Source organism: Amia ocellicauda, chromosome 17 (genome assembly GCF_036373705.1).
Source record: "Amia ocellicauda isolate fAmiCal2 chromosome 17, fAmiCal2.hap1, whole genome shotgun sequence".
NCBI classification, from domain to species: Eukaryota; Metazoa; Chordata; class Actinopteri; order Amiiformes; family Amiidae; genus Amia; species Amia ocellicauda.
Window position 1 is genome coordinate 4,096,761 of NC_089866.1, and position 19,506 is coordinate 4,116,266.

The 19,506-nt window shown below is 48.0% G+C and overlaps 1 protein-coding gene across 1 annotated transcript in view; it reads left to right on the forward strand.

Annotated features, from left to right (window-relative positions):
• The window catches only part of baiap3 (BAI1 associated protein 3), a 43,269-nt gene extending 23,779 nt beyond the window's left edge, over positions 1-19,490 (forward strand). Inside the window, exons 3-34 of the mRNA XM_066689597.1 lie at positions 461-548; positions 1,683-1,769; positions 3,099-3,206; positions 3,913-3,972; positions 5,388-5,454; positions 5,713-5,926; positions 6,083-6,127; positions 6,514-6,591; positions 7,158-7,260; positions 7,736-7,843; positions 8,145-8,237; positions 8,394-8,497; positions 9,603-9,720; positions 10,044-10,168; positions 10,422-10,512; positions 10,745-10,801; positions 11,305-11,402; positions 11,597-11,648; positions 11,836-11,987; positions 12,409-12,532; positions 13,180-13,323; positions 13,594-13,689; positions 14,102-14,317; positions 14,413-14,481; positions 15,019-15,098; positions 15,321-15,429; positions 16,149-16,220; positions 16,427-16,510; positions 17,143-17,263; positions 17,746-17,869; positions 18,069-18,274; positions 18,402-19,490. Of these exons, the coding sequence (XP_066545694.1) occupies positions 461-548; positions 1,683-1,769; positions 3,099-3,206; positions 3,913-3,972; positions 5,388-5,454; positions 5,713-5,926; positions 6,083-6,127; positions 6,514-6,591; positions 7,158-7,260; positions 7,736-7,843; positions 8,145-8,237; positions 8,394-8,497; positions 9,603-9,720; positions 10,044-10,168; positions 10,422-10,512; positions 10,745-10,801; positions 11,305-11,402; positions 11,597-11,648; positions 11,836-11,987; positions 12,409-12,532; positions 13,180-13,323; positions 13,594-13,689; positions 14,102-14,317; positions 14,413-14,481; positions 15,019-15,098; positions 15,321-15,429; positions 16,149-16,220; positions 16,427-16,510; positions 17,143-17,263; positions 17,746-17,869; positions 18,069-18,274; positions 18,402-18,508 (3,400 nt within the window). The 3' untranslated portion in view covers positions 18,509-19,490. The remainder of the gene's footprint in view (positions 1-460; positions 549-1,682; positions 1,770-3,098; positions 3,207-3,912; positions 3,973-5,387; positions 5,455-5,712; positions 5,927-6,082; positions 6,128-6,513; positions 6,592-7,157; positions 7,261-7,735; positions 7,844-8,144; positions 8,238-8,393; positions 8,498-9,602; positions 9,721-10,043; positions 10,169-10,421; positions 10,513-10,744; positions 10,802-11,304; positions 11,403-11,596; positions 11,649-11,835; positions 11,988-12,408; positions 12,533-13,179; positions 13,324-13,593; positions 13,690-14,101; positions 14,318-14,412; positions 14,482-15,018; positions 15,099-15,320; positions 15,430-16,148; positions 16,221-16,426; positions 16,511-17,142; positions 17,264-17,745; positions 17,870-18,068; positions 18,275-18,401) is intronic.
• The last annotated feature ends 16 nt before the right edge of the window (positions 19,491-19,506 follow it).

A 19,506-nucleotide genomic window follows, 5' to 3' on the forward strand; every position in this document is an offset into this window, starting at 1 on the left:
ATCCACCTACCATTGGTTGCAGTTGCCAAAAATCACGGAAGCTCTGCTAACGCCCAGACCGAGAGAGATCGGGTCAGTCACTGCGGGCCTGCTGGTGCCCCTGCTGCCCCGAGGAGCTGGTGTGTCTCCCACTTTCGGGCACAGGAGAGTGATTCAGATCACCACATGCTCTGCCATGCTGCCTCATTGTAATCGTATTAACCAGTGACAGACAACGGAAGGGAAGTGGAATTAATGGAATTAATGATTTTCAGCATTCGAGGAAAACAAGACAACTAAAGGTCTCCCGAGACTCTCACTGATAAGGGTGCATCGTGTGGTGCTTTAACTCACCAGTGCACACGTGTGTTACTGTGGCTTAAATCCTCGCCTTCGGCCTCGCGCCGCGGACACTCTCGTATGTCTTTGTTTTGGTCTAATTGAGCGTCTGTTAAGGAGTCCAACTGCTTGTCTGTTCCAGGGTTGTCGAAGGAGATGGTGAGTTCTTCGAGCGCATGAAAAGCATCCTTCAGAAGCAGGGAAACATGCAGCGTTCGGCGCGCAGTGAGGTAAGTCACCAGCGCCACTGAGAGTGACTTGCGGAGAGATTGGCAATGTTGAGGCAAGACCGAAATGGACAGAGGCGTGAGCAGCTGCCTCCTCAAGTGACAGACTAGCCGCACAATGGAACGGGTATTTTGGGTTAGCGTTGTTCTGCACCTCTGTCCCTGTGTGTCCCAGGAGTGCCGTCAGATTAAAGCCCACCTTTAATAACGCAGGTGGTTTCGAGCCGCTGCTGTAGGAGCTGCTCGGTGTTCAGATGAAGTGTGAGGCATGCGCTGCAAACATGAGGATATTAAAGATAAAAAAAGAAAATAAAACAGCAGCCGGGGTCAGCAGGTTTCAGGCGGACATGAGATGCTTTCAGGAGATAAGCACAGATATCTCCAGCACCCACACAAGGGAAAAAGCAATTGATTGTATCAGTGAAGCTCTCTGGACATTTGCTTCAGGGCGACTTGGCTTTTTAATTTTTTTTTGGTCTTGTTACAGAGACAGACGAGCAACAGCTGGGAGCTCTTATCTGTTGCTGAAATCTGGGATCATTTTAAATATTAATTTCCAGAAGCATCAATTCCCACTGCTTATTAAACCTCACTTAGTGTGCTAAATTATGTTTTTGTTTTCAGAATTCAAACCTTTTATAACCCCAGGCTAATGCAAATTTTAAATGTATTTATGTTATTAGTTTTTTTTTTCTTAGACGTTATAGCTTCAAGGCCTGTCCATGTCCAGTCCCTTTTAACAGGAGTCCCAGGGGGCTTCTCTGGGTACAATGACAATGATCTCGATGTAGGTTAAGCTGGGAGGGCCGGTTGCATAAACATAGACCAAGTCTTAGTATAATTATAAGTCATACTAACGATAGATGCTCAGTTAAAACCGTTAAAACAGTAGACTGGTCTTACTTACTTAATTGTGCAATGCATTCTGGGAATTTGAAGACACTTGAAAAAAAAATAGACTTAAATTGTGAAGAGGCTAACTTTTTTTTTTTTTTTTTGGAAGTCTTAGTCTTAATTTTTATACTAACTTGCATTAGACTAGTCTGTCAAATTAAGATTAGTCTCATGGTTAAGACTAGTCTAATATAGTTTTATGCAACTGGCCCGTGGTGTGATTCCTCTCTGTCTGTCCATCAGAGCCTGTCTGACAGTGGCGCGCCTCCCCCCCCCGAGGCAGCATGGCAGACTGCTGTCCCAGAGTGTCCGGCCTTCACTCGGAGAGAGGTGAGCTGGGGGGGCCCGATGTAGCCTGTAGGCTTCACAGACACCGTCTCAGGGATTGTAGCGGGTCTATTGGTGTGTTTTTTGTTGTCGTAGTCGTAGTTTGAAACAAAAGTACGGGGAGACTGCAGAGTGACGCACGGGGGACGTTCCAGACGACGCAGCGCCTCGGTCTCGAGGTTTCCAGGCTCGAAGCCTGCTGTTGCCAAGGAAACCTGTGGATTTCAGAGCAGCGCTGGTGTGCGCTCGCTCCCGTGCAGGTGTGAGGAGCTCGGTGTGCCGGGTTTCTTAACATGCACGGATTTTGTTTCCTTTTCTCGTCCGTGGGTTTTGTTGACATTTCGTGGGCTCGGGAGGTGTCAGAGAGTCTCAGTGAACACGCGAAGGTGCCGGCTTAGTTGGAGGATTTGCTGGCTTGTACAAACTTCATCCCAATATTGTAACCCAAGTCAACCGGGCGGCCACAGATTAGCTGATAAATGTCAGTCTTCAGTGCAGAACAGACCGAACAAAATGATAGCAATGCTGAAGTGTGTGTGTGTGTGTGTGTGTCTCCACACAGCCGAGTCGCCCTGCTGCTGCCAGGCAGACCCAAACTTTGTTGTTTTACTTCAAAGGAGAGTTAAAATCTAATTTGTCTCGAGTGACTTAGAAATTAATTTAGACATGATGCTTAATAATCTGAGTTTAGCTCTCCACAGGCATCCGCCCACCACAAAACAACACCTTTGGCTCCCATCTCTCCGCGTGTAGCACTGCGGCTCAAAAGTCTATTTAGTCTTTCTTGACTGCTCTTGACGAGCGTCTGGGGTGAAATGGATAGGTGGAAACTGAATCCAACACTGCAGAGCGAAGAGCGGCTTCACGCAGACACCATGCACCCACGGTCGGCCTAATAGGAGTTTATTAACCGGTAATGGGATTACCGTCTACTGAAGTGCCACACTATCAGCCCTCGGCCCGTTCAGAGGCAGGGGCCGTGCTGTAAACAGCCTGATGGTCGAGACCACTTCATGACGGCACAGCCACCAAAGTAGGAAGATAACTGAGTGGCCGGTGAGTCGCCAGCGTTACATCTGCGCTCTACTGACTCACCAGGGAGGTTCGGTGAAGTAGCGGCAGGCGGTTTTCATTGAGCGAAGGAAGTTAGCACCTCTGCAGTACAGTCTGTCTTGTTGTTATTTAAGTGTTTTGTTCAGCCGGCTGGGTTTGTCCTTTTGTGCTGTTCGTCAGCCCGTCCCTGTGAGCCGGTGTTTTTATCTCCCCATCGCCAGCATGTTGTTTCCTTCCCCAGTACAGTGTGATATCTGTGACCCCCTGCTTCCCTCGTAGCTGGACCTCCTTTACGAAGAGGCCCTGTACACCGTGGTCAACAGGGTTGGCGTCCCCTCCCCACAGTACGTGATGGATGAGACCGAGCTCTTCGCTTATCTGCAGAAGGTAACAATTATATTAAACATAATAACGAAAACTTGAATCCATACAGACTCGCACTGAAGCTGTCGGCATCCATCTTCCTCAGTGTCAAATTACATGTTGTCTGACACAGCGTGCTTTCAACGTCACCCGGACGCTCGGCTTTCTCGTGGCCTTTAAAAACAGGCCCCTGTCAAAGCTGGCGCTGTTGTCCGGGTCAGACCCTGCGAAGGGCCCTGCCTGTCAGTGCTTGGGGTGCATATCATCATTTCCTCCGATTACCTGGCCTTTGCTGCCAGTGACGCAGGTGACATCCCGAGCCGTGTTTGATGTGGCTGCTGAATCCAATGTGCTGCCCTGGGTCCGCAACAAGGGCCCCGAGCTGACAGGTGGGAGCTGGCATTCTCATCCGTGACCTCCCCTGATTTTAATCATGAGTTCAAAACCGAGTCATAAATCAAACGCCAGCCGTCAGAACGGTGGATTTCAAGTGACATTCAGTGCCTCGGACAACTTAGTTCTCACAGTTATTTACCAGAAAAACGAACAAAGGAGAACAATCATCTTGTGGGCTTTGAGCCGGAGAGATTGACTCCGGATGTGTGTGCCACGGCTGCCAGTGCCAGGGGGTATGAATCCAGACTCATAAGGACAAAAGTGCCCCCTGATCTGCAGATGAACAACCTGTCCTTAAAGTTTACAGTTTTAGCAGCTGCGCTCTTTTCCTCAGGTGTTTGATGTCGGCCAAGAAGAACACGACATAATCCTCCAAAGGGTTCGAGGATCTAAGGTGAGAGTTTATAAATATGTGTGTGTGTTATATATATTTTAAAGTGGGTGTTACAGATCTCTCGTGACCAATTTTCCTTCGTTACTTGACATATGCTGCAGCCTCCACACTCGCACAGACACAACGAGTGTTCAGCAGGAGATGCAAAACGAAGCAGAGAATTTCCTGCTAAATGCAAACCAGCGATTTGACCAAGAACGGTTTGTTTTGCCAGCAACTGTGTCCGATATTTGAAAATTACCGCATGTAGAAGCCAAAATATAGAAACGTGCACTGTTGTTGTAAGTGGAAGATACTGAATATAAGTGTAGAATGACTTGTTCCCTTTCTTCTGCCGATAGGAGAAAACAGAATGCATGATAGAAATAAGCAAAATAATGAAGTGTCATGGGGTCAGCGGGGTTTGGCAACAGGCTGCCTGCTCTGGTGCAGCGTAAATCAGAGATACATGAAGATCTCCGCAATCAGGGGGATCTGAGAGCACTCATCCTGCACCGCGTGTGACCTCTGCACATTTGGTTGTGCTATGTTTGTTTTAACCTTAATCAATATTGACCATCTGTGGTAGTATTTGACCTGCTGAGGCCAAAGATTGCAGTTAACACTGGAAACCCGAACGGGAAGGAAAACAACAATAATTGTATGATTCTTCTGGACCAGAACGTATCTAGTGTATGTGAGTGAATGACAGATTTTCTCTCCCTGCTGTGCGGTGACCCGGCAGGGCAACCTTCCTGTCCAGCAAATGTCAGTCTGAAAGGACCCCCCCCATGCACCGGCTGCGTCGGCTTTAAAATCTGCAGCAGGAGAGTCGAAATGCAGTGCCCTTTAAATGCTCCACACAATACCCAAAACCCCCATCTCGCCTTGCTGTCAGTGGCTGCTGCTTAAGCTGTACATAAAGGGCTGTAGGGAAACTGGGAATAATGAGAAAAGGGTTTGTTTCTGTGGCAGAGGCTCCACTAGCTGTTTTTCGATAGTAGAACTGCATGCTTCAAATTGACCTTTCAGGAGACTGTAAATGTGGCATAAGAAAAGGTGAAAATAAAATCAGGAATAGGCCTTCCGTGGTTTATTATTCTATTCTATTATTGCATCCCATTCGAGTCCACTTCCAAGTCCGAACTTTAGGAGAGCTGAGCCTTCCAGTAATTATGATTTATCTGATGTAGGAGTCTGGAGATCTGTGTAAATCCGCCCCACAGATCAATATGGATTATGGAGACCTTGTTAGCTTGAGTGACAATGAAAGAAGAATCGTTTTCACAAATGCCCCCTGCTTTTCGGGAATAAGCACAGATTATTTCTGGTCTCAAAATCTGAGTAGATATATATGTATTATTTTTGTCTGGGTGGCTTAAGAAGAAACCATTTCATGATTAGGTTTCTCGGTCTGTGTGCACCGTGTCTTACAGCGGGCGAGTTACTCTCTGAAAGTCTCGGTGATGAAAGGCAAGAACCTTCTGGCTAAAGATGCCAACGGTAAGTCCTACCTTTTTTTGGGTGTGTTTTTGTGGTTGATGCCAAGCTTGGGGCTTTGTCCACTCTTTTGGAAGTTAGTGCCATCCAGTATTTGATGCTGTCTATCATATAATTACATTTTGAATCAAGTTACCTCAGTGATGTAGTATTTGAGCTGAATGATGTATATTGGTATTTTTTTAACCCCGCTGTTTGCTCATTAAATGGGAAATTCACTGGATTCCTTCCTTAGTTTGACCACCTTGAGTTTTCCTCCAGGCTACAGTGACCCGTACTGCATGCTGGGCATCCTGCTGGGCCAGAGCCCCAGGGAGACGGAGGAGAAGAAAGAGAGGAAGTTTAGCTTCCGAAAGAAGAAAGACAAGGCCGAGAAACGGTCCAGCGTCAGGGAGGTGCTCCCCGCCAAGTACATCCAGGTCACCGAGGTCAAATCCCAGACTCTCAATCCCGTTTGGAATGAGCATTTTGTTTTGTGAGTAGATGCTCTTCTCTTCTTTTTCTGACATTCATTGGCAGCATCTGTGTAGGCTTTGTGATTCCAAGATCCAAATGCCGGAGCCAGATTTCTCCAAAAAGCTGATATCATGTTCTTCTCTGATCTAAATCTCCGGTGCCCTCGCTCTTGCAGTGAGATTGACGACGTCTACAGCGACCTGCTCCACCTGGACATATGGTGAGACATTTCTGTATGCGCTACACATTCACCCACGTCCAGCCTACGTGTCAGCAGTGCATTGTCGCTTCTCTTAATGTGCTTCCAGGAAACACTCGGTGTGGCTCTTCACATTTAAACTTGATTGTTATCGTGTCCCCAGGCTCCTCCATCAGTTTAAGCCCCAAAACACGCAACCTGTATACTGTTAGTGCTGATTGAAATCACTCGGACAATAGCTAAATACATCTCCAAGAAACTAATGATTAAATTATCCCACACCTATAGAGAAAGTAGAAAATCCAAATGAATGATTGCTTTAGAAACTAAAGGAATTTAAGAACATGTAACAGTCACAATATAAACGATACTGCCTGAATAACTCTTTGTGGCTCTGGTCTGTCCAGGGACCACGATGACGATGTCTCGGTGGCAGAGGCCTGCAAGAAGCTCAACGAAGTCAGCGGCTTCAAGGGCATGGGCAGGTACTGTGTGAGAGTGCAATGTTTTATTATTCTTAATAATAATATTATTGGTGAATGCATGACTGCTTTCTTTTGCTTCCTGTTCTCTTAAAATGGATGACTTCAAAAAAGAAGAATCATTGTGCTGGGTTCAGTCCATAAAAAAGATTGTAACCTTGTATGCTAACTGTATGGGTTTTTTAATGTTTTTTTTTCCTCTGGATCCTGTTTCATTAAAAACAACACAAAGCTTCTTACCTCCCTAGTAGCATATGCATGCAAGTACTGAATATTGAATGAATCGCATTCTCCTCAGAAAAACAGAAACAGAATGCACATGATGTAGATTTAGCTAGAGGTGCCTCTATTATCATGCCAAACGATAATTAAGGCCCCGAAATCTGCATCTGACAAAAGAACAAAGCGGTTTTGGAACGATATCGTCCTATTATCTCGTGGTGGTTATCGTAAATGTTTTATGCTGTTGTTGTCATAGTAATAAGCGCATTCAAAAACGAGCATGGTGATATACTTGTCAAAGATATGATCCTGCGGCCTACGTGTGAAAGTGTCCCATTGATTTACAGGTATTTCAAGCAGATTGCCAAATCTGTCCGAACGAATGGGACGGCAGCTTCGGTGGAAGAGAACGTGGATGACTTTCTGGGCTGCCTCAATATACCCATTAACGTAAGCGTAGAGCAGGGGATGAAAGCAGCCATTAAATACAGACACGCATTCATCTTTCCAACGCTGGAATGCTACCAGTCAAAAGCTGTTGACCTCGATTAAGCATGCTGATATCTTGGCAAAAGCACAACATTGCATGAAAGCAAATTACGGTTTACTAAATGGGAACACTAATGTGCTTAGCACGATCAAGAGCTTCCCTTGTCTGTGAGGCTGTCACACCTTTGCCGAATGGTTTCTGAATTCAGTCGTTTGAATGCAATGGAACAAGATCACTGTGACTCAAACGGGGGAGATGGCCGGCCTTGGCAGTGATGTTTACAGTTCTGAGGTCCTCCTGCTGGGAAGGTGAATCCCTCTGAGAGAATCATGAAGTGACACCAGGGGTCAGGGGACGAGAATGCTGAGTCCCACTAACTTCTGGGTTTAAACCTGTCCGTTTTGCTTCCCTTGTGCCCCACCCTGACTGGTGTAGGAGATCCCTGCGAATGGTTTCGATAAGTGGTTCAAACTGGAGCCCCGATCCAGTGCGTCCAAAGTCCAGGGAGAGTGCCACCTCATCCTCAGGCTGGTCACAACCCAGGTAGGCAGGGTTTCCGCTGCTCCAGAAACAAAGAACTAACATTGTTAGAATACCACGGTAATGTCACCATGATCCGCCGGTCTAAACATAGACTGTAATACCAACCTCAGACACTTGGTTAAAACTGTTGAATAAAACAGTGTTTCCTTAGATTTTTTTATGCAACTGACCCCCGCTCTGCTAGGCCCCGGGAGGTTCAAGGAGGCTCAGTCTGTTGACGGGAGTGAAGCTTGCTTTTGTTTGTTGTGAAAAGCGTGTGTTGATGCAAATTGACGGCTGGCGTTTCCGTTCCCTCCCCCAGAGAGACACAACCCTGGGGAAGAAGGACTCCTACGCATCCATTCACGAGAGGCTGCTGAGTCGGGTCCTGCAGTACGAGCATGCGCAAGTGAAGGTAATCCAGCTGCTGTGTCTGATGCATCTTGCCAGCCTGGGGGTGCCTCCTCTTTATGATGAAGTAACAGCTTGTGATGGGGGTTATTGATAAGCATGGTTGTGTTTGAAAGAATGTCCAGTTTTTTTCAAGCAGACCTTTGGGCTTTCCTTCCAGACCGAGCCCTACAACTGGGAGGGAAAGCTGAGCCAGCCGGCATGGACGCTGATTTCCCATCATGCCGTGCAGACTGACCTGTCCGCGCAGCAGAAGGCCATCATGTAAGCTTTTGTCCCGCAGTCACGTCCTTCCCAGCTCCGCAGAGTGCTTATTCATCGGGAAAGTAATGGCGAAGATAAACTAAACTAAATAATAACACATAGAGGTAGCATAAGGATAGATCTCAGGTGTCTTCTAATTAAGTTAATTGATTTTGCACGAAGATGCCTTGTCCGGGATTAACCTTTCAAAGCGCACAGCAGCTGTCTGTCTGGTGAGACAATCTTGCAGGTTGCACTGTGATTCTTCCTGTTTCTCTCTGCGATGTGTAGTTAATCGTGCCTCTCGCATCGCTACACCAGACGCTCAGACGATTAATGTTGTTCTACTTAGATCAGTTCCAAGAAGATAAAATATAGTTTTAACCATCTTAAAACAGTCCTTCACCCCAGAAAACTCGATTTAATATATACATTTTATATTGTTCATGTCAGAATCTCAAACAAAATCCCTGTGAGTCTCTAGTTTCCCTTTCACAAAGAGGAACTTCCTTTTTAGCTAATGTTCCACTCCATTGTCCGTTGAGATGTAACGAGATGGTTTTTTCATTAAAATCTTCTTGGCATTATAAAGGCTCGTCTTGATGAAATGTGATTGTGAGAAGCTTCTGAGGGGGAACATCTTGAAACATCCTTTTTCTCTCCTCTGAATACCTGATAAGAAGTGATATTATGTGTGAAGATTGACAGTACCCAGACGCTCCCACAAATCTTTGCTGTACCTGTGGCATTAACCTGAAACCTACTATGTAACACATACGGATTTCAAATTAATATAGAAGCCGTGCACACTCCAGCTAGCCGTGCTTCAGGGTATGCCGTTAATTACTGTCGATATCTCCTGTGACTCCCGTATCACTGCAATATCTCACTTTCCCCGTCGCTCACGTCTGAAGCAATACTTTCTGTTGTCTTAATATGAGTGGCGTGTCACTCCAGAAGCCCGTTCAGAGGCGATACTGAGTTCATCAGCTGCTCCCAGTATGTTACGTCCCTCTCTGCGCTCTCAGTGCCGAACCCAGATCTCGTTGAGAGAGTGGTTCTGAGCCCGCCGGGCCTGGCCGCTCCCCAGTTCTCGGGCTGATCCGCGTTGCCTCCTCTCCTGCAGACGGTGGCAGTGCTACAGCCAGCACCACCGGGCGCACACCATGGCCTACACCTTCCTGCTGGAACTGCTGCGCAACGTGGAGCAGGAGTGGGACGACTCGACCCTGCAGCCGGAGATGGTAGGTCGCCCTCCTCCACTCTTCATCGGCGCCAGAGTTTTTGTTGCGATTTTTGTTTACATAGTTTGTTTTATTGATTGCAAGCATTTATTTGCATAGCTGCTGGTGGTGTTCAGAGTTGAGCCTCTTTACACGATTCCTGTTTTCCGAGTAAACGTAAAGGATAGCCGAGTTGAGCTGCTGGGTGTAAATTCAGAGCTTGACATCCATTGAGAACATTATGACATGGATCTCCTGCATTCATTGATTTAATTTTTAATTAATTAATTTACTTCCTTCCTTCTTTATCTATCTGTCGTCTCGTGTCTCTCGGGCGCCCGCAGGAGCAGGGCCTGGCAGACAGTTTCGGCCTCTTCGTGGAGTATTGCCTGGCGCTGCTGAAGAACATGCGCCAAGTGTTCCCCTGCTCCAGCGCCGCTGCCGTCGCTCGCTGCGAGTTCATGCTGAGGTAAATACCGCCGAGAGACCGCCCCCCTGCCCTGCCACCCTCCCTGCCACCCTCCCTCTCCTGTCTATTCCCTCCTTTAACTTTAAATCATCGTTTTTTGTGAATTCTGACTTAGAGAAATCTAGGACAAACAAGGGACATACTTACAGGCCTCGGGCTGTACTTATGCTTTTATTTTGTGTGAATTGAACAGTGTTCCTGGATTGGAGGCGCTCGGTAAGAGTAACCGTTTGTGTTGCTGTTTGCCCCGCAGGTGTCTGGGACAGATCCATGCCATGCAGACCTTCAAAAAGGTGTGTCCGTTCCACAACGAGCTCCATGTGGAGATCGTCACCGTTATCAAGGTATGGGCCACCGCACAGTTCAGTAATTGTCCTGGAAATAATGTGCCAGTAAATACAATTACACTCGCTGACTTGTGCTGAAGATGTGTTTGGTTTTTTCACTGCAATGTTGTCCCTCTAAAATGTAGATTTTAAATAAGGGATGTCTTATAGCTGTGCAGTGAGGCGGCTGTGATTCCCAGCCCTGAGGACAATTCCTTAATAAGACAGATTTGTGTTCTCCGTCCTGCAGAAGAGCACGCTGGAGTGGTACGAGGGGACGATCTCCACCTTCAAGCCGGAGGAGGGGGTACGTAGGCGCAGGTTTCTTTCCGTGTCCGTCAAAGACCGCCGCAGTTCCTCAAACGACATTGATACACAGGGAGTACAGAAAGGAAGGGGCATTTTTTTTAATGCATCCTGACTCCATCACCTACTGATCTAACCGCTGCAGCCCACGGGGGCAGAACTTCAGCCTTTGATAGGTTTGCCAGGTCTCTCGGATCATCAGCACTTTAATAACTGAGAAATTGGTGTTAAGTAGGTCCAGACAGGTCAGTAATGACTTGAATTGGGTACTTTAAAAGCCTGGGCAGCATGAAAACACTGCAGGGGCTCAGCTGTATATATATAGTCAGTAATCTTACATTATTGAAGTAAAGTGAGAAGAAAAAGAAAAGAAACACACAGAAATTGAGGACAGGGGCTGAACACCTCTGATCCAGACGAGCAGAAGCCTGACCCCAAAGCCATAGCTATTTCCATGTTCATGCTGATCAATGCCATTTCCTCACCCTCGTGTGTTTCGCTCAGACCCTGGAGGAGCAAATGAAGCGCCTGGTGCTGGTGGTGGACGCAGTCAGCGCTGACGTGCAGAAGAGCCAGAATGTGTACAATAAACTGTTCAGCAGGTAACAGTCTCTCGGCCATTCATTACACTTCCCTGTCAGACTGACGAGATCAGCCGGAGATCACATGACCGCCCCGGAGCTGGGCTGCATTTGAAAAGTCCTGCACTGAGAGAGGGATTATATAGCGGTGATATTAAACTGGGAATTGTTCTGACAAACAGTTTTGTTCCCCTCCCCCCCCAACCTCTTCACAGTGCCGTTAAGATAGATTTCTTCAGCATCTCCTATCGGCAGCTGGAGAAACTGGTAAGAATCTTTTATTCCTTTTATCCTTTATCGTGTTTGATAACCCTCAAGATGGGCATGTCAGTGTTCCGCTCAGAGTAAGAGAGTGTGACACCTGCCAGACGCCGGGTAAACAAGGCCTCTCCCTGGGGCTCGATTGTGTCGGTGCGATTGCCTGACCCCGGGACCCTGTCCGCCCCCCCGCCAGGTCGCCGATGACGTGTGCGCTGCCACAGAGAAGGTGTGCGGCTCCCTGGAGCAGGAGGGCTCCCGCCTCACGCAGGGCATGGGGGAGACGCTGTTCGAGCTCTACATGTCCCTGAAGACCCTGAAGCAGTACAGAGAGTTCCTCCCGCTGAAGTAAGCTGTGCGCGGCCCCCCCGCCCCCTCACACCACCGGCACGTTACTGTTTAAATAACGAGGAAACCTGCGCGGCTTCACACTGCGTCCGAAACATTTAAAAATCAAATTAATACTCACTGTTTTGATTAACGGAAATGGACCAGTGGGAGAAAACGTGGAGTAGTAAGATTTACATATTTATTACTGAATTAATATTGAATCATCTTTTTTCAGCGCAAGTAATTGAATTGAGTGTGTGTGTCTATATAATATACATGATATGAGCATGAGCATGATCATGAGCATCTTCTCTTCGCTGTTCTCCACATGTTCATGTCGAGCCCTCGTGTTTGTGTTGTGCGGCACCATCGAGGTTCAGCGTCGCAGTGCTGATTGTAGGAGGACAGCATGGATCTGACTTTAATTTCTGCATCTCAGGGACACCAAGGCACTGGCCCTGTCTGGCTTTCACGACTGGTTCAAGAGCTCTATCCACAAGTGGCTGCAGATCGTCCATGAGAGGTCCTGCGACCGGATCCGCAAAGCGGTGGAGGTGGACAAGGTAACGGTCGGGGAGTCTGAGCACTCAGGCGGTCCACTAACCCCCCCTCTTTCATATGTAAAGCCCAAAAACAAATCAATGTGCTATATGGGATATATTTAAAAACTTTAAAAAGTCTTTATCGATAAATATATTGTATATGTTGAAAATACACTGTAGAAATTAACCTCACCTCATATGTTCAACCTATAAAAGATTACAGACTTGAAAATATAGTCCATATATTAAATATATAATTTTGGATGATGACAAATCTAAGGATTACACGATTCCACCACATAAGAAATATATTTCGTTAGTGTGGGTGAAACTACCTCCATCCAAATAAATTGGCATCTCAGTGTGACTCCAATCAGAGCAGTTTTAAGAATGTCAGAAACGGCAAAAATGTTTCCTTTCAATGTTCCATCTTACAACTTTTTAAAATCCGCCTGTCAATCACTCCGAGGTCTCTTAGTTTAATAGAACTCCCACTTGGAAAGAAAAAAAAGATTTAAAAAAAAGTTGCTAATTGCGAGGCGGACAGAAAAGACTTTGGAAGTCAATCCCAGCGGAGAGGGAAAGTAGTTCACAGGATGAGGCATCGTGTGGAATAAAAGCCTGCTTGCTCCCTGTGGGTCCGTGTCTTTGTGTTGTGTTTGGAACAGCTGGAACCTGTTCACCCTTTATCGAAGCACAGCACCTCGGCGGTGGACGTGACCACCTGTTTCAATCAAGTCAGGGAATTCTGGGTCCAGCTGGCCTGGCCGGATTCTGCGGGGGCTTTTATCTTCGTCACTCGGCTGACAGACGTGAGTAACGCCGCCAGTCTCCTCTGCTTCTGCTGCCCGCTGGCCAGCCTCGCCACCGTGATGTATTTTAACAGTAAATGATATCAACGGAAAACACTAACCAAAGCCCAGCGGCACTCGAGTTATGTTCGGTGTTGTTAGAGAGACGATCCTCCCGTTACTCACAGATCTGGAGATATTGTGTCCCGCTGTGGGGGAAAGTACTGTCGAGTGATTTAAAATGTCAGCTCACATGACAGACTGGCCTCTGTGTTCCTCTTCGATTTGCAGGATGTGTGCAGCGCGGCCGTTTGTTACTCCGAGCTGATCAAGCGCAAAATAGAGAGGAGCCAACAGCGACCGGACAGCAAGAACCTCACCAACCAGGTAACGCAGCGTCTGTCGCACCACTGCATGACGAGAGGGGGGATTGAATGAAGCGGTCTCTCAGATAGAGACGTATATAGGCAGGACGCACTGCTCCTCTCCCCCTCGGCTGACTAAACAAGTTCCCTCACACCCTCACACGGGTGCACAACAGCCTTCATGGATTTTCATTCTGCCTGAACTCTCGTTCCTATAATTGAACTGTTTTTGTTAGTTCTTTCTGCAGTGAACCATTCTGCAAGTGTTAAGCTGCGTATAAGTAATTTAATAGTCTCCTGTACCCAATGCCAATTAGGGGTGGGGCTGTGGGGGGTTGCAGTGGGTCCATGGCAGCTACAACAGCAGGGGAATGTGTCAGAGCCCCGTTCCCCCAGGCCGTGCCAGTGACCAGCGTCTCGTGACTCTCCCGCAGCTCTGCATCGCCCTCAACAACATCGAACACGTGCGCAAGTTCATCAGCAACCTGCCCAAGGACCTGGACTGGAAGGCCCTGGAGCAGGCAATGGAGGAGTCCTGTGGGGCTGACGGAAAGGAGCAGGTCCAGAAAGCCCTCAATGCCCAGCTCCTCAACATCGACATGGACCTGCAGCGCGAAGCCAAGCGCATGATCGCCAACCTCACGGACAAGGTGACTGCGTCGTCTTACCCAGGACGGACTCCCATTTATTCTGTGTGCAACTCCAGTGTCGAGTTAATCGTGTCCGTTGATTTTTGCCGTTTCAGATGGTGCTGGACTTGAAGAAGTACATCCAGCATATCAGTCTGTCCCCGGACTCCATCAACAACGATGACGTGAGTCCCGCTCTCTCCCCCTGCCGCCTGTGGCCTGAGCTCCCGACGTCTTCACAGTCATAGCCCTGCAATGTGCTGTCGGCTGTGTGGAGTCCTAACTCTAGAGGAGAGAGATCCGTGTAATTAGGTAGATAGTGGGCTCTCCGGAGATTGAGACTTCAGCTCGGTCACACTCGGTCACACACCAGGGCCCCGGAGTCCTCGCCACGACTGCATTTTGACAGGAAGACAAAAGCAACCAGGCAGAGCGGCACAGCGTGGAGAGCAGACTCACCGGCTCCTGTTGGGAGGCAGGCTGGCAGCGCGCTTGCTTCAGCCCCGTGGCAGCTGCTTCACGGCAACGTCTCCTCACCGCTTTTTCAGAAATGAACTGTAGACGTTCAAGTGTGGCAAGAGGCAAGGGAGAGGTAGCAAGAGGAGCTCGATGAGCGCAAATGACAGTCTGGGGGGGGTTGCAGAGAAAGGAAAAGCGCAGATGCCGTGTTTGCAAACTTTGAAAACCGCTCATGTAAGAGTGCTCTCTCTCTCGCCCCGCAGGCCGTGACTCCTCTGATGAAGTACCTGGATGACACTTTGGTGATCCTGAATGAGTCGTTGGTGAAGGAGAATCTGGACAGGTGATTTTATGTTTTATTTTACCCCTTTTACCGAAGCTTGTACCAAAACGGCATCATGAAAAATCCCAGTCCCATATCAAAGGCAGATAAAATTTATTGATTGATAAAAGCAATGGTGTAATTGAGTTAACTGATATTAATCAGTTAACAATACCGCTCTTACACACACACCTAATATACACACATATAAACTCTGATCACCTCCCCTCTCTCTCCTCTTAGGGTGCTGCATGGCCTGTGGCGCCTCCTCCTCAGGCTGATCTTCGACACAGTGGCCGAGAACCGAGGCGTGTCGGTCGAGTTTTACGGGCGGTTCCACTACACTGTGGAGGTCAGTGACCGCACAACAGCTCACAGGTGGGGGAGGGGGGGATTAGTATTAGTATTAGTATTATTATTACCGAAATATCTTGGCTCTTGGTGCTGCTGTGTTTTCGAACGTGCTCTAAATTGTGAAATCGGCCCAATCAAACGCTCATCAAGGCAGCGACAGCAGCTCCTCAGCGCTATTAGCAGGATTTGCTCTGCGATTAAGATTTAAATATTTAAATGGAAAAGAACTGAAGCAGCTCCCAGTGGGGGGCCAGGATGGCAGCAGTTACTGCTCCTCGGCTGCCGGCGCCACGGTGCCGGGTACAATGGTGGGAAAGGTGGGGAGCCGAGGCACAGAAACCGCAGCGACTCCCGTATTGACAGTGCAATCTGGAGCAGGAGGAAAACTTAGGAAGTGCCTGCTGGGCTCGTCGCCTGCTTAGCTAATTCATGTGCATGAGACCTGCCTCGAGAGTGTAAGTGACTGTCAGAAACGTCCTCGAGTTTCCTCAGATGGGGAAGAACAGGTTCGCTCTGTAGGGAATCATCTTCAGTCTGAGAAACGCAGCCTCTGCACACGATAAACACAGACGGAGAAGAACCACGCCGCTGTAGTTCTTTTGTTTTAGGATCAAGGCCTGGGTTTGGTTCCAGTCCGCTAATTTATCCCATTAGCCCCTCGCATGAACTAGATGATGTTTCTGGTGCTTTACCCCACACCCACATTGTGCCCCCCAGGCTCTGGTGGAGTTCTTCCATGCCGAGGGAGAGGGTCTCACGCTTGAAGACCTCAGGAACGAAGACTACAAGGTAAACAATTTGCTACAGTACTCACAGCAGTTTCTCTCAGGACACCGATCGATGCTTTTTTGAATTACATACAACAATTAAAAGATAATTGTAATAATATATACACATTTTATAACAAAAATAATTAATTATGATTTGTGTTCTTAATCCTGTCTCTAAACTTTATTGGTATCTTCTGAGTAAAATGTGCTAACCTCTGTTTTCAGGCGCTGGAGGAGGAGCTGAGGCTGAACAAGTGCTCGTCCAATGAGCTGATAGAGCAGTACTTCCTGGAGAAGATCTGTCAGCAGGTAGGGCTGCTTGTTTGGCCGTCCGCTATCATACTGAACAACAACAGCACTAAAATATTAAGCACTATTGCACAATTCCCAAGGGAACAGCAAGGGTTGAACATAAGAAAGTGTCCAGTCGAGAGGAGCCCATTCGCCCCATCGTGCTCGTTTGGTGTCCATTAATAACGAAGTGATCAAGGATCCTATCCAGTCTGTTTTTGAATTTTCCCATATGGTCTCTTCAGCCACATCGCTGGGGAGTTTGTTCAGATTGTGACGCCTCTCTGTGTGAAGAAGTGTCTCCTGTTTTCTGTCTTGAATGCCTTGAAGCCCAATTTGCATTTGTGTCCCCGGGTGCGTGTGTCCCTGCTGATCTGGAAAAGCTCCTCTGGTTTGATGTGGTCGATGCCTTTCATGATTTTGAAGACTTGAATCAAGTCCCCACGTAGTCTCCTCTGTTCCAGGATGTAAAGATTCAGTTCCCTCAGTCTCTCAGTAGGACCGATGTCAACATAGTCCTTATAGTCATCACAGAAGCTCCTCCAGCCATGCCACAGGGCTCCCACCTCCAGGACCATTTTTAAAGTGATGTTAACTATATGGGGTGCATCTGTGTATATATTTTCTTCCATTTTTATTGTCCTCTGCAGAGAACTCTGAAGCACAGTAAATTCGGCAGGATCAGCGTGAAATGTTACTACGAGGCGGCCGACCAGAGGCTCACAGTGGAGGTCCTGCACGCGGCCGACCTCATCGCTCTGGACGCCAACGGTAGGGGAATGAACCCAGGAGCGTGGAGTTTCACCGGGAGGCAGGAGGGAGGCACTCTCTTTGTGAGATCGTGCCATTCTCTACGATAACCATCAAACCTCCCTGTGGGGCTGATCACGGCCAGGCGCAGAGAAGCCCTCTGTGAGAGACGCATGCTTTGAAATGCACACTTCATTCATTGCGAAGCGCAGGGAGTGGTGGCAGATGCGTCACATGGATGTCATGCTTGGTGGTTAGACGGTGCCCGAGTCACGTGCTAGGCAGCCAAATAAACTCACACGTGACACACCCACCGCCAGCATTGTTGGCCCGTCTCCTCCCCTTTCAGTCTAAAGGTTACTATAATTATTTTTGATATAATTACTAACAATAGTATAATTATGTTTCTGAATAACTCACTGCAGAAACATCTTCATTTGTCTCAGGAAGCTCTTTTCATCCACCGTCGGGCGTGTTTATTCTCCGTCATCCTTTCTCCACAGGTCTCAGTGACCCCTTTGTCATCGTGGAGCTGTGCCCACACCACCTGTTCCCCACGACCAAGAGTCAGCGCACTCAAGTGAAGAATAAAACCCTTCACCCCGTGTTCGACGAGCTCTTCCAGTTGTGAGTATGAGTTCGACAGTACAGCCCACAGGCGTCATGCGGGGCAGAGAAACGGCTCCTCGGGCTGATTTAACAGACCGCGATAAAGAACGGGCCGGTCGGCTGCCGAGTCCGTGAGCGAAGGAGGTCGTCGTGGTCAGATTAGCGAGGCTGGACGCTGTCGATCGCTCACTGACCCCCCGCGTTTCTGTCCCCTCAGCCACGTCTCTCCGGAGCAGTACAGGAAGAAGTTCGCCTGCATCGAGTTCACGGTCATGGACCACGACTGGCTGTCCACCAATGACTTCGCCGGGGAGGCCACCGCGCCCCTCAGCGACTTCTGCGGCCCGGACAAGGCCGTCCTGCCCGGGGGAGGGAAGGCCGTGCAGCCTCTGATACTGCAGCTGTCCAGACCCAAGCCCAGCGGTAAGGCGGACGCTCAGGGGGTATAGAGGAAAATAAACACCCTTTTATTTTTTAAATCCTAATTGATTGGTTGCGTCTCCTCTCCCCACTTTCAATCCACACCCTCCTCCATTTCCTCCCGACACAGACAAGCCTATCTTGAAGATGCTGGAGGCGAGAGCCGGGGACAGGGAGGCCCAGGAGTTCGTGAAGAAGCTGAAAGAGATCGAGAAGTCGATGGCCGAAGAGGACTGAGCGGCGGCGTGACCGGACCCCCCGGCCCCCGGGTCTCTCCAGCCACTTCACCACAGTGTTCCGAGAAAAAGTCCTGTTGTACATTTAGTTTTTATTGAGCGAAGAACCCTGTCTGTCTGGTTCCGTCTGCAGGTGACCTTGCGTTGTGGTCGTGCGTTGTGTTCCCCTACAGCCCAGGGGTCTGCAAACCCCATCCTACGAGCCAGGCTTCTGGCTTTCTTTCCTGCTCAGTAATTAATCGCTTAATTACTACAAATCTCACACTAGAAACTGCACTGCACACTTGTTTACACTCATTGGAAATCGTTAGACAGACATCCAGGCACAGACATTGCATGTGCGTAACATTTTTTTTTCTGGAGTGAGCGGTCTTCTTTACTGGCATTTTACTGTACTCTCTACTGATCCTCTTTCAATGTTTTCTGAATTAGTACAAGTTAGCACCTTTTCCAGGTTTCAACGTGGACCTCTGGAAGTGAGGCGTGGGAGTGCGTCTCCGCAGGACCCCCGTGCTGACCCCTGGCCTGGCCGTTTTCCTTTGCTAATCCCCGAGCCAGTCTTCGCGCAGCTTCACGTTTTAACATTTGCTCTATAAACGCCAGGCGAGCAGGAGGAGAGAGACGACCTTGCAGATCAATTATGTGATGAGAACTATGAATGTATTATAAAAGACATGGCTTTTTTTTTTCCTGTAAATAAGTGTCATTTAAAGAAAAGAGAAAAGTAAGTATAACATTTGGTGACCTGTAAAGACAATCTGCTTCAAAGGTGGTTTTCTTGTGCAAAGTGTAATGGAGTTTCTATTATATAATGTCGTCTTCTTGGAATCTATAAATGTGACGGATCCTTTTAAGAAGAAGAAGAATTTCTGTATTAGTCTGAAGTAAACTCCGTGCCCGTTGATGTTGAATAGTTGTCCTTTGAATTGATGCATTGTACGATTTTGTAACTGTTGAAATCAAAAGGATCGTTTATTTAAAAAGGCCTTCTGCGTGTGT